The 14707-nt window shown below is 37.8% G+C and overlaps 1 protein-coding gene across 1 annotated transcript in view; it reads left to right on the top strand.

The window, feature by feature from the left end:
- Positions 1-14707, top strand: part of CFAP54 (cilia and flagella associated protein 54) — a 99170-nt gene that overhangs the window by 8527 nt on the left and 75936 nt on the right. Inside the window, 12 exon segments of the mRNA XM_033161388.1 lie at positions 1683-1854; positions 2581-2639; positions 3549-3692; positions 4760-4873; positions 4966-5067; positions 5944-6142; positions 8027-8113; positions 9607-9719; positions 9810-9981; positions 11813-11898; positions 12841-12975; positions 13621-13771. Of these exon segments, the coding sequence (XP_033017279.1) occupies positions 1683-1854; positions 2581-2639; positions 3549-3692; positions 4760-4873; positions 4966-5067; positions 5944-6142; positions 8027-8113; positions 9607-9719; positions 9810-9981; positions 11813-11898; positions 12841-12975; positions 13621-13771 (1534 nt within the window).

Below are 14707 nucleotides of genomic sequence, written 5' to 3'. Positions count from 1 at the left end.
CATCTTTTCTGAACACTCTCTAACAACAATGTTTTGTCATTGAGTGAAGGTGATTATTGCTGTTGCAGTTATTATTTAGTGTTATTAAACAACTTTGAAACACATGGTTCTTCTTCGTACAGAATGTGGGTGGCCAACACTCAGTTAAAGTATATTTTAAAAATTGCTACTATGCTTATTGAATATTTTACTGCTCTGTGCTATATAATCTGTTGATTATAACCAACTTTGGAAAGCAGATTGTCAAGATGTTTTAGACTATTATTATTTTCCAGGACTGAGCTCTGCTTTGACCGTAAATAAGTGTCATCTATGGGATTAGCACTTATGGATAGACTCCAGAAGGGACATGCAACTAATTAGAAACAGCAATTTTACCACTTGACAACAGTATTTTAGAACTAGCTATTTGACCAAATACCTTTACTGAGCTGTTTCCAAATGATGCCCACTGCAGTTTTGGATGACTGCTGCAGCAAGGCCCCGTATGCAGGGCAGACTTTATATTTGTGGTCAACCTCAGGTGGAAGACACTACTCATTATCTGTTGGCCTGCTCTTTATATAGACACCCAAGAGATCACTTTCTGAAACGTTTGTTCACAGAAGCAGGCGGTACACTCCAGCTGAAATGGTCTAGTTTCTTTTAAGTGACATTAATAGCTTCATAACACAGAGTGGCCCTATATGCATTGGCTGCAACAAACAAACAGACAAACAAAAACATGAAAAAGTAGTTCAATAACATTGCTATAAAATGTAATGATTTGGAGGTTTAATTTGAAATCAAGCTGAATTTGAGTTTGTTGGTGTCTCTGGTAACCTCTCTCATATATCATGGATATTGACTCACATCATGGATAAATATAATGTGTATTGTTTTACTGGTCTGTTGCTGTGGGTTTGTCATGGCCTTTGGCTAGAAGAATAACTTTATATTGACAGAAATATATATCTTTATCTTATTTGAATCATTTATAGGCTGCCTTTTATTCAAACAATGTTAATGAAATATATAAACAATATAAGAATAAATAAAACATGATACACACAAATCCTCAAACAGTTCCAAGTACAAAAATTAGTATGCATGGCTGCCAAAGGCCTGAGTGAATAAGTAAGTTTTTAACAGGTACTGAAAATGGATCACTGTTGGCGTCTGCTGCATTTCAGAGGCACTAGCTTCAGGCAAGAAGTGGGAATCCCTCACACCAAATGAGTAGCAAATGCATGAAAACAAACAAGCAAGAACCTTATCAGAACAATTGCTGTGCTGGAAGTGGAATGTTGGTTTGACTGTGGAAAAACACTGTCCTAGAGACTGAAGTTCTGAAGATGTTTCATTGAGCCCTTGTTTAAATTTAAGTACTGTGCCATAAAGCCATTGCTTAAATTAAGTGCTATGGTAGAAAGTAGTTAATTAGCTAAAAGGCAGCAATTGGATGAAAAAAGCACAAAGGAAACAAGCTAGTGAAGAAGGGGCCAATGAAGCATGTGGTAGACAGTGGTGGGAATTTCCTACAAGACCTAGGAGTGAATGTGCTGAGTGGCCCAGTTGTGAAAGAGCTGGGGAAATAGTGTCCTCTGGCTGAGTGGCTGAAGGGTGAGTTATGGGGTGGGGTGCTAAATTCATATTTTGATTTGAAAAATTATGCCATTTCAATCTCTGATTATTCATTTTAGTTCCATGTTTTGCAAGTGAGGATTATCTGCATTTACAAATTAGTGTGTGATAATGATGAGGACCTCCTGAATCAGGACTCTGTGAAGACATGTTTCAGACTCTTGTCCATATTGCAACTGATCATGCAGATGACTTTGCCACATGAACGTTTGTGTTGGCTTGTCTACAATGGTACGTCACAAATTTTACTTTCTAAATGCTGTTGGAGAGCTGTCAAGATTAAAAGAGTGTTTTAATTTGAGAGCTCCCTCCCTAATTTAAGATTCATGGGGAATTTCACTTTTGCCATTTCTGTTTACATTTTGGGTTGAATTTTCGCTGTGAAGCAAATTATTTATTATGCGGGCAGTTGAGTGCTGATAGCTTTAATGTGGATGGATAAGTACTGAGAAAGCACTATAGTTTTTTTAAATAAAAAATTATAAGCATGTGTGAAGATTAAACTGTAAAATATATTAGAGGGGGTTGTTTTCATATAAGGGAATTCAGTTCCCGAAGTGTAGGAAATAAATAAATGTTTGAGATTATTAGAGTCATGAAATGGTTGACATGGTTTCATAAGACTCTTCAGTAAGTTTCAAAGAAGTTAGAAACCATTTAATATGAAAATTTTTATGCTAGATAAGCTTTGCCAATATAACCTATAGGTGTTATTTTGTATGTCCATTTACTGTATTCACTCTGCAGGTTTTATACAAACACACACACACACACACACACACACACACACACAGAGCTTACAATTTATATTGAATAAGTTGTATTCAATAAAGACTATAAGCCAAGTTGAGTTGAGAGTAAGGATAGTCCACAAGCTTCAGCATAATATATATAAGCATGCACACACGTGCACATATTGCTGTATATGTTTTTAAAATAATTTACTTGTCCTTGCAGGTACAATCCATATGTATACCATATGTAGGCATTTAATGACCATAGGTCAATCTTCTAAGGTATGGCAAGATAAATTTGGAAGTATTTTTCTCTTTTCCTGTGTCTGTCAAGATACACTAATTTTTCAGATTGTTACTGTTCTGCATGTTTTTGGTAACATTTTAGATTGTGTTTGCCTTGTGATGATTATATATATATGTGTGTGTGTGTGTTTATGCGTTTTAAAGGATTTTCTTAGCTTGAATGAATGAATGAATGAATAAATAAATAAAGTGTAGAAAACTAGCAACCTTAAATCTGATATTGTTCGTTCAGTGGTTTTGGCTTTTGATATTTCGCTAGACATTGTTCATAGAATTTCAGCATTGTTATATATATATATATATATATATATATATATATACACACACACACACACACACACACACACACACACACACACACATATGTGAAATCTGAAGTATGAAAATTACATACTGCTTGATTATAAGGAAGATTTTTCAGTTGTCCTTAAACTGAACTGTAGTGCCACCCAGTGGCTATTTTTTATAATAAGATCATCATGTGACTTTCAAAGTTTTGTTCATCTCAGTTATACACTCCAGAAAAAAATAAGCAAGAAAGGTAGATGTGTGTGTGGTGGGGGGAGTCAGTTTTGCACATAAGTCTGCAAAAGTTATTGCTATTTTTACTAGCTCACCTACTCATAATGTTAATCAGTCATGACAGTTGAACTGAAATAGGGGAAAGAAGTAGTTACCTTTCAAAATTTGTCAACCCCTGCAATATTTTACACTAATCAGTGTTAATATCATTGAGCGATATTCAGGGTTAGTCATATTCAGAACACACCCACTGAAATAAATTGGCTTAAATTACGTTGACTTCAGTGGAGCAACTTTGAATATAACTAACACTGGATGTCACCCATTAATGGCTTAATTTATAATCAGTTTCTCTTTCAATAGGTTCTTGAATATTTATTATGGGCCTGTGTATGTATGGAATCATCAGTTCCCCTTTTAGCTGTACACTATTTGCCATGGAGAGCGACACTGTATGCTGCTGTTTGCCAGTGTTATTATGACTGCTATTCTGGCATAAATGGAGAGGTAGTGATTATCCTTCATATTTTAAATATAATTAAAAATATATTGGATTTGTGTAAAAACAAGCTGCTCTTGGGAGACCAGATGTCAAAGAGAAAAACAACTACCAGACTTTTAGAAGACATCTGAAATCAACCCTGTTTAGGGAAGCTTTTAATGTTTAATAGATTATTGTATTTTAACATTCTGTTGGAAGCTGCCCAGAGGTGGCTGGGGTATAAATAATGAATTATTATTATTATTATTATTATTATTATTATTATTATTATTTTATTTTAAAGTGTGCATAAGGGGCGCTGCCTTTTTGTGTTCCTTGTCTGAACAGAAATACAAATTTAGTCAAAACAGTCCATAAGTATATGATGTTGGGATCATATACTTGATTTGATAGGAGCACAACCTAGTAATTTCCCAAATGACTTATGCTTGGATAAAATAGACAGGTTACCTCTGTAATTTTTAGTTTAGTTTACTTTCCCCCTTTTCTCAACTTTTTGCACTGAAGATATTGTGAGATTTGATTTCAATAAGTGACCAACATACTGGTCCTCTGTATAATTATGACTGCCATACAGGAACATTTTATGTCTGCAGCATAAAACATATTTCTATTGTAGACCAGCTGATACCTTTGACCCTGCAATCCAAGTGCTTCTTCTCTAATCCGTCTATCTGATTTAGCTCTAGCCTACTCCATTCAGTCTTTCTGCCTGTTCTGTCTCCAACATTCTCTCTCCATATTGTGTTTTGCTCTGCCTACTTACTACCGTAGTAATCTGAATCCAGAATTTTGGGCAGCTAAACCTAGAATGGTTATCTGGATCCCAAGCACTGCCGTTGTTGGTTGTTCCTGATCCACATGAAGCTTCCCAGATTTCTTCGCTATCTTATTTGGAATGTGACTCTAGGATGGGGATTGGAATTCTGAATGCTAGCAGTCAGTGGAGTTCTAGCTCAAGCTAGGGGGGACAGTATTGCCATTTCTTCCTATTTCCTACATCTGCCTTTATTAACAGGAAAATAATATTCACTCCAGTTTACATATATATATATATATTATTGTGCTTCAGATATTTGCACGTCGTGGTTTGGTTAAAATAGATGAACTAAAGCAAATGGAAAATATGAGCTCATCAGCAGTAAGCCCAGAAACAAAGAGAAAATTCAAAGAAGCAACTGTGAAGGTATTCATATTTTATAGGGATTTATAGTATTTAAGAAAGTGGAGCATGTAACATAATAATTTATGCTTTTTTTCTTTCCTCTTTGGGGTCAGATGGCAGCAATGATCTTCAAAAGATCAGCATTTGAACCCAGAAGACGACCAAAGGGGCTTTTTCGTCCAAGAGTGAAAAATAATATGAAAGATATACAACATGTATGTATTAGCCATTTCACCCTGTCCTGATCTGGACCCCATGAGGATAACTTAGCCAGGCAGGTGGCAGCTATGGTCAGATTTGAGTTGCAGTACCTTGGATAGCTCCAGGGAGCCAATTTGTACAAATAAGATTCAGAATTCAACTGAGGCCTTTTATATCGCTTGATTGGACCAACCTTCCTGGGCCACCTTCTTCTTGAAGAACAGAGATCCTTAATGTAAATGCAGTGAACTCCCCCCCCCCTTTGCGGGCTTAATTAAACTCACTAGGCTTCTCCGTTTGGCTCACTAGGCATTCACCTGCCTTGCACCTGCTGATCAGCAATGCCCACACAGCCTTTGCAAGACACTTTGAAACCCTTACTATCAGCTGTAGGTGCTTCAAAGGGCAACACGGCCCTCTGCAAGCACCAACAACCGGCTGATTGTCAGTGTATAAAGAGACCTGTGTACATTTGAAGCCCCAACAATCAACTGTTCACTAAACCCTGTCATCTATTCTGCTGACACCACCTCTTCATTGTCATCCCACTACCAGTCTACTGGCTTGGTGCCTTCTTCCCCTGGTGGTTCCCTGTCAGGTGCTCCTCTGCATCCAGCCAGTCTATGACATATGGACACACTTCCCTAAAAAGAAAGAAAGAAATTCTGCTTCATAAAGATTTACTTTTTATAATTTAAATATGACACAAACAAACAAACAAACAAACAAAGCTTTCCTTAATTCCAGCTAAGTCTTAAACTTCACACTGGTTTTTTACATATCCGTGCACAGTCTAAGTTAAAGCTCTCCAGCATGGTTTTATATGGAGCTGTTTACTTAACGACAGCTATTTTAAATATGTGATCCTTGATTATTTTTGTTTCATTTAGCTTCCTTGGCCTCGAACAATCTCAGAACGGCTGATGATGGAGATGTTTGATTGCAATGCATCTATCTTTTTTGGCATCTTGGAAGCTTTGTTTGATAGAAATAGGCGGACACTGATCCCTGGCCCTCCTATTCCTGATGAAATGGAAATTCGTGATGTCATTTCAGAGTTGTTTTTTGCAGGCGTGGATATTCTTGATGGTAAGTGGATAAAATTAACTATAGAGAATAGGCTAATTATAACAAGGAAAACCAAATGTAATTCTTTTACAGTGGTACCTCGGGTTACATACGCTTCAGGTTACATACGCTTCAGGTTACAGGCTCCGCTAACCCAGAAATAATGCTTCAGGTTAAGAACTTTGCTTCAGGATAAGAATAGAAATTGGGCTCTGGCGGCACAGTGGCAGTGGAAGGTCCCATTAGCTAAAGTGGTGTTTCAGGTTAAGAACAGTTTTAGGTTAAGAATGGACCTCCGGAACGAATTAAGTACGTAACCAGAGGTACCACTGTATTACTTTTCAAAAACTGGAAGTAATTATTAAAGTTCTAATTATATCTAAGTATCATTGTCAACATGTGGAAATTCTACTCATTATATCAGAAAGTAAAATGTTTGTTTCTTAAAAATTCAAACTGCTTTAAACTAGTATCGGAGTGGAAGAAAAATAAGACACAGTAATAGTTTTTTCAAAGCTGTGGGAGTATGAACACAAGAAACTGAGCCATATGCGAGGCAGTGGAGTAATCACATGTATATATGTAGGGCTACCAAAATCCACAGTAAGCAAGAACGTGAACCAAGAGATGGATATTTGGATTAGAACTTTACTAAAATCAATCTAATTTTAATTAATCTCCTATTGGAGACTTCAACACGCAAACTTTTCTTTTTCTTGCTTTTTTCGGACTTCAGCTTTCAGCATGATGTTAAACTATGACTGTTTCTCTTGATGTACTTTCTGAGATCCAATAACCCCCAACAGCTGTGATGATGGTGGTGGTTGGTGGGGAGAGATCTAACCTGAAAGCAGGTGGGAAAGAAATAGTATGTTAGATGAAGAAAAGCTAGTGAATTCAGTAGAGCCGGGATAGCCAGTGTGGTGCCCTCTGGATGTTCTTGGACAATTCTTATCAGTGTTAGCCAGTATGGACAGTGGCCAAGGATGATGGGAGTTTTAGTTCAACATCTGGAGGGTACTTCTTTGGCTATCCCTGTAGTAGAGACCACTCTTATATAACTACTGAACCATGTTCAAGGAGGTAATAAGCAATTTGAGCATGCCCTCTTATTACCAAAAGATATTGAGATGTTATGGGATGTTGCTCTTTTAAGAAATTGGATGAGATAGATAGATAGATGTTTATTCGGCATTTGTGCCCATCATACAATACAAAACAGAACAAACAAACGTGAATCAAATAAAACAACAGCACCGTACAAGCCGCAAATAAGATAGCACAACTCATAATGACCAATATTAACATTTCCGTAAAAACATATCTCAGAGAAATTTTAAAGTTAAAATTTAGGCATCAGACTAAAATCAGTGTCTAATTTCGTTTTGGAAAACATATTTATAATTATCAATAATCGGCTAACATCCCATTTCGTCTCTTATACGAAATGACGGCTGTTAGGAATCTAGCAACCTGTAGAGTTATGTAAGGGTTCACATCTTGTAGAACCCAAGCAAGACGTAGGTCAACTGGCTTATCAGCAATGGACTGAATTATCGGATTTAATATACTGGCACGGATTGAACTGTACATAGGGCAATTGAACATTACATGCATTAGCCAGTATGGACAGTGGCCAAGGATGATGGGAGTTTTAGTTCAACATCTGGAGGGTACTTCTTTGGCTATCCCTGTAGTAGAGACCACTCTTATATAACTACTGAACTAGGAGGTAATAAGCAATTTGAGTATGCCCTCTTATTACCAAAAGATATCGAGATGTTATGGGATGTTGCTCTTTTAAGAAAATGTAATAAATACAGTAAATGTATTTCAAAATTACATGATAATTAAAACACCGTGTAGAAATAGTACATGAGGGCTAACAAGATAGTTTTATTGCAGGTGGTGGCGTAGCTGCCCGAAGCAGCATAATCCCTATTTCTATGGTTATAACTGGAACATCAACACTTATGGAACAGATCTTAGCGGGTAAATTAATTGTTTTTATTCTTGTAACACTGACAGAGTAATACTAATGGGCCAGGGAGGCACCAAGTGGCAGATCTTAGACCACATCTAAAGCCCTGGCAGTTCCTGCTGGCCAGGGCTGCAGAAGGTCATTTTTTCGCTGTGTCAGAACCAGGGGCTTTGTGGGGTTCGGGATCCTGTAGACTGCACTCTGAAACACCATCTTTCAGGACTTTCTGTGGCTGCTGCTGGTAACCTCATACTTGTCATGGCAGATCTTGCAACCTCTACTGTGGTGGAGACCCAACACCAGTGGTGCTCCTATTTGCTGGCAAAGGACAGCGGAGAGGGACTTGCGCACCATAGTAACCTAGCCAAACTCAGATATGAATATCCGGGAATTTGGATTGTGTCTTTGATGGGTTGGGGATAGGATGTGTTAAAATGATATTATTTGCCAATGGTAATCTTGACTATTGTAGTATTTTCTACAACAGGCTTTTTTGTTTACCTGCATCCACACCCCTTTGAGGTGGAAAGCCAGTTAACATTACCACTCTGCGGGACACTTAGAGAGGAATACAACATAGTGCTATGGCAATTGTTCTGTCAGTGCAATTTTTTTAGCTCGTCTGATGGAATGATCTCCTCCTTCCCCCTATATTGTTCTGGGGGTTCTCCCACCCCCTCCTGTCAACCCAATTTTGGAGGACAGGGGAGAAACCCCATTGTACTAGTGGGAGCCCTTGCACTGACTTCTACTGGCAGGACTGATTAGTTGAATCCTACCCTTAAATTTCTTACCACATTAGATCATGCGTCCAGTGAGCAGATCAGCATAAGCATTGTCAGCCATCTGGAGTTTGTGCCTGTGACAAGTGCTGCTAGTGTCATGTGATGCACATTATGGGAATAGTCTACTGCATGCTAGAAAAATTCTTAAAATGACAACCAAAAGGCTTGTGGTAACAAAGTGAGCTGAGTGGATCTCATATCAAGGGAAAATTTGCTTCCCTCATGGGCACAGTGGGTTCAAGCTGTTCAGCCACACTCCCTTAGTACTAGGGACACTTTGAAGGCCCCTCAAGTAGCCAGGTTCCCAATCATGTAAGGCTTCAGAGCGCAAAAGCCCAAATCACAAATTTGTGCTAAATGGGCAAAATCTGAGAGGAGCCCATGTGGGGGTGGGTGGAGAAATGGGGGCAGGGCTTCTACAGTTTGAACCCTTGCATTTTCAGTGTGTGTTTTGTGTTGCTTTGTGCTTAAAAAATAGAGAGACAAATGTCTTTTATGTAAGTAATTTGACCCTTAAAGGGCTAGGGAGATTTAAATGAAAACTTTTCTTCACAGCTACCTCTTTGAGTAGAAGTTTGAATCAGACATATCAAGGTCTTCATAGAAAGCTATTGGTTTACTTGCATAAGTAGTTAAATCAGTAAATAAATAAATTTAGTGTTCTCCTTTCTGTTTGTGAGTACTGTGGGAGTCTTACACCTTTTGTGTTACTGTTATAGGGAAGACTGGTATTTCTGCATATGCTGCCTTGAGATTTCTTAAGATGGCTTTCAGCTATGAGGAATGGGATAGCTTTGATCACACTGCTGTAGTGTTTTTTTCCTTTCTTCAGGTAAATTCAGTTTCTCAATGTTAAAAGTAGTTTGTTGTGCTTAGAAACCATAGGCCAAGCAAGATCTCTCATTTCTCTGTATATTTATAGAGTCAAAATGCCCCCAAATGGAAGAAAGCAGAATCAGAACTCAAAATACTTCTAGTAATGCAGCCTCTAATATCTGCAAGAAAACCAAGACATGGCTTGTGTGTGCAAGGAGATGTTATCAGAGAATCAAGTACTTTTCGTAGTCCAGGAAGAAAATCCATCACATTTCAAGGTGTGTCACAGTTAGTAGCTGCTCACTTAATGATTACACCAAGAAGTTGTAATACAGGATAAGGAGAAAGTGAAAGTCATCCTATATATTTTTCTAAATATTGGTAATAAAACATGATTCACTGTACCTCCCAAAATGTGACTAACATTATTAACTGTTAAATATTTGTACTGGTGTACCATTGACTATAATGGGAAGAGAAAGAACTTTAAAACTTAGAGAAATTTGACATTGTCAAATGCTTTCTCGGCGCCTAAAAACATTAAAGCTGCTTGTTTTTCGTTTCTTCTAAATATTCTATTACATCATTTATGTTTCTAATATTATCTTTCATTTAGAATCATAGAGTTGGAAGAGACCACAAGGGCCATCCAATCCAACCCCCTGCCAAGCAGGAAACACCATCAAAGCATTCCTGACAGATGGCTGTCAAGCCTCTGTTTAAGACCTCCAACCACTGTCAAACAGCTCTTACTGCCAGGAAGTTCTTCCTAATGTTTAGGTGGAATCTTCTTTCTAGTAGTTTGAATCCATTGCTCCGTGTCCGCTTCTCTGGAGCAGCAGAAAACAACCTTTCTCTCTCCTTCTTCCTGACAAAAATCTGGCTTGTTCTTGATGGATTTCCTCTTTTAATACAGTTTTCAACCCATTAGCTAATATGTCTGCAAACAGTTTATAATCGTTATTCAACAACAAAATAGGTTGATAGTTCTTAGCCAGCTCTGGATCTCTATCTTCCTTATGAATCAAAGTTATGTATGCACTCTTCCAGGATTCTGGTAGCTCTCCAGTATTCAAAGTTATATTCATAATATCTTTTTAAAGGTTGTATGAGGTAATCTTGTAATTTTTTAATATATATTTTTGAAAGGTCCAGATTTTGCCTTTAAAATTGCTTGTTTTAATTCCATCATTTTGACAGGTCTGTTCAGAAATGACATTTCATCTTTTGGTATCTTAGGTAGTCCTCTGTCTTCTAAACATTTACTCATTTCTTCTAAATTACCTTGTTTGGCTTGATATAGTTCTGTATAAAAACTCACAAATTGATCTCTTATTTCGGATTTTCCACAACTCTACCTCCTACATTTATTCTATTAATGCAGGTTTTTTCTTGTTTCTTCTTTATTTGCCAAGCTAATAGTTTCTCTGGCTTGTTAGCCTGTTCAAATTGTTTCTGTTTTAAATATTTAATTTTCCATTCTATTTCCTGGTTTATTATCATTGAATATTGCGTGTGCAACATCTTGATATCCTGTTTCACTATCTCTTTTTGAGGGAATTTTATTAATTCTTTCTCTTTTTACTTCTTGTAAAATTTCTTGTTTTTTCTGCTCTCTTATCTTTCTTTGGTATGCACTTTGCTGTATAAAAAGCCCCCGCATTACTGCTTTACTTGCATCCCATATCACCTTTAAATCTGTTTTGGTCCTTGCATCTTAAGCAGTTTATTTATTGGTACTACAAATTTGGAGATATTTGTTACTTCCTTTTCCATACAAATGAAAAAACCCGACCAAGATTTTGAGATATCTTTTCAGAGTAGGTAGATGTTTGGGATCTTGGATGAAATATCTTACTCTTTTCCTGTTGATTTTCTTTTTTATACTGCACTTCTCATTATTAAATGACAAAAGCAAATATCTCACTTAAACTTTAAAATTTCCAGATAATTGGCCATGTTCAGAGAGATATTCTGTATATGGGAAATTGCTTCATTTGTATTTCATGTAATTTCCTGCATTTGCTTCAACCGAGAATTCGGATTTAAATATATTTTTACAGAATTGACAGCTTTTAATTTTCTTTTCAAAATAAATTGCAATGGTAGATGGAAGAGTACAAGGAGGAAAGACTAACGATGAAATTTTTACATTGGCAAGAACTCTTTATTCCTGCATCAGTACATCTGAAAAGGTATAGTAACACCGAGGTTAAGAATGAACTACATGAAATTGGTGTGTTAAATTAATTTCTTGTGCAAAATATTTTTTATTTTTTTTATAAAAGACAATGGATGTCAGATTTAAAAAGCTACAACATTATTTTTAGTTTCATAACAACTAAGCAGAAATATAACACAGGAAAAGGCTGTAGTAGAACATTTGCTTTGCAAGCAGTTCAATCCTTGGCATCTCCAGGTAGAGCTGGGAATGTCCCAAGCTTCAAACCCTGGAGAACCTCTGGAAGCCAGCAGATGATGCTGAACTGGATGTACTGATGATGTCACTTGGTATAAGACAGTTTCCTGTGGAACACTTCAAGGAAACTTTCTAAAACAGCAGCAACAACATTATGTTGCAAACAGAAGCACAGGGTCGTTCTGAAATGGGAGCTTGTTAGAAAATAATGGCAGCTACCATATAAAATATAAAAGAATTCCAGTGTGTTCACAATACTGAGCATCTACACGTTTGTGTGCTTGCACATATCTGTAGCATACCAACGAATGCATGTTGGTCCATTCCTTTGCTCTTCAGCTCTTGCTGTCTGCCTCTTTGGTACCACCTACTTTTCCTTCCTTCTTTCTGTTGGGGAATAATGTCCCCTATGGGTGGTTACCTAAAATGTAAAGACATTGCAATCATTGCTTTCCAGGTCAGATGATGAGGTGGTGGCAGGAGCAGAAAGTTCTCAATTTTCTCCCCTTTTAAGCAGTTGGCTATGCGGTGCTTTGTTCACCAAACAGGAGAAGTCTGAGGAGGTGGCAGTGCCCATTTGGCTTGCTGGGAGGGAAGAGAAGGATGAGATACTAGTGTTCAATCCTGCAAATGCATTATTGGATTTTAGAATTATTTTGTGACTTCACACCCTCAAAAACCAGGTAGTTGAAATCTTTGAAAAATACTTTTTCCTCAGGTTCTCCTGCCAGACAGAGAAATGGTGACAGATGCAACCATGTTTTTGTGGCAAAAGTGTAAAATTGCAATTCAGAGGATCCAAAATAGTGGAAGCTATTTCTTAAAGTCTCTTCTTAAATACCAGACAGCCAAGGTAAACCTTTATCATAACTCATATTGATTAAGGTTAATTATGTATCACACATCCAGCTATCTGTGATGCTCACACAAATGCTCCTGTGATGTTGGTAATGACACGTGCTTATGTTCAGTATAAATAGCTATAATCTTTACATGCAGGACAATTTCTATCAGAGAAATGAAAGGTCAGTTTGACTGGCACAGAAACTTGAAAACTAAGAGACGAAAAGGTATAAGATGTGGAGGAGCTTCAACTTAGAGTTTTTGAAGCAACAGGTGGCTTGACAAGCAAAGGTTTGCTAGCAGCTTGGGAAGCAGGGACCCAGGAGAGTGTGACTGTTCCATGCCATTACTGATAGCTGAGTCCATCCCTCCAGGCTGAGGAAAAGTCAGTGGTACTATGGCAGTCTCCTCTAGCTTGACAGTGATACTGCCCTCCATAGGCAGGTGGCTTTAAAGTACATAGATGAGGTCCAGGGCATTGGATCTATGTCTGAAGGGGAAATCAAGGACTCTGCACCTCACAGATGGGACAATTCATTCTAGGAAATGCAGCCTGCCATATCCATGTCACACAGTTGCTCACCACATTTCATTCACATTTTTTAAATAACTTTAAATAAAAAAGTAAAATGGTTTAATATTTTTTCCTCCTTAGTGGGTCCACATACTTTTTGTAATTAATGAAGTGATTCACGCCATTAATCTTGGAGACACTAATACTGTGGCAATGGCGGAAGTTGCATTACGGCTAACATCAGTGATGGAGACTATTGCAGACTTCACAATCAAATGTGGAACCACATCAGGTATAGTCTTTATGAAAACATTGGTTGGTTGTAGCTAGGAACATTCTGTTACTGATGGCCTCAGCAGCGTGGGGATCTGACCTGAGGGAAAAGTTAGATCCAGGCAAGCAGGACAAGGCATAGCAAAGCAGGGCAAGGAGATGCAAGGATTTCAGGGTTCACTGGCACTCCAGACAGCTCCCTACAGAGCTTAGTTTAGAATCTTGAAAGTTGTTTCAGCACTGAAGTTTTTTCAGTCCTCAAGGCTGCATTCTGTTATGGGCAAGCTCCTGGAGGTCACTTACCAGTAGTGGGTGTGGCCAGAGACAAAAGCAGCCAGGGCAACAAATGTTCCATTGTACAGTAGCTTACATTTGAGCCATGCAGAAGCTAGAAGTTCCTATACGTCACAGTCTTTCCATCCTCCTTCCCAACAAGCAAGAGGTAGTATTACAATTAAGGATACATTACAGCCAAGTAAAAGCACTTGTGGTGGACACGGAGCTGGGCTTTGTGGGAGTAGGGTGGCATACTGGCATAGGAAAAACAGATGTAGCCTAAGGCCAGATATATCTGCACTCCGTCTATGAACTTGAGTCTCCCCTGCCCCCAGTTTAGACAATGCACCATTGCCACATAATGTAGTGAGGATTGAGTAACATGTGCAGCAGTCATTCTTTGAAGCCTGAATGCTACCTTTTATTATTTTAGTTTACTTTATTTATATCCTACTTTTAAAACTAATTATCAAAGGGGTTTATAGGAAATAAAACGTGTCAATACTAAAACTACTAAAATATACGTAGAGCACAAAAACACACTTGCGTTAAACCAACAACAGAAGCAATTGTGAAATTGCATCCTGGAACAAAAAGGGTTTTGGTAACCATCTGATGGGAAAGGAAGGAGCTTGTTAGATTTCCTGAAGGAGAACATTCCTTAACACTCATCTGCTAA

The sequence above is a fragment of the Lacerta agilis genome, chromosome 10 (genome assembly GCF_009819535.1).
Source record: "Lacerta agilis isolate rLacAgi1 chromosome 10, rLacAgi1.pri, whole genome shotgun sequence".
In the NCBI taxonomy this organism is placed as follows: domain Eukaryota; kingdom Metazoa; phylum Chordata; class Lepidosauria; order Squamata; family Lacertidae; genus Lacerta; species Lacerta agilis.
The sequence above is the reverse complement of the archived record's forward strand: the minus strand, read 5'-3'. Positions and strand labels throughout refer to the sequence as shown.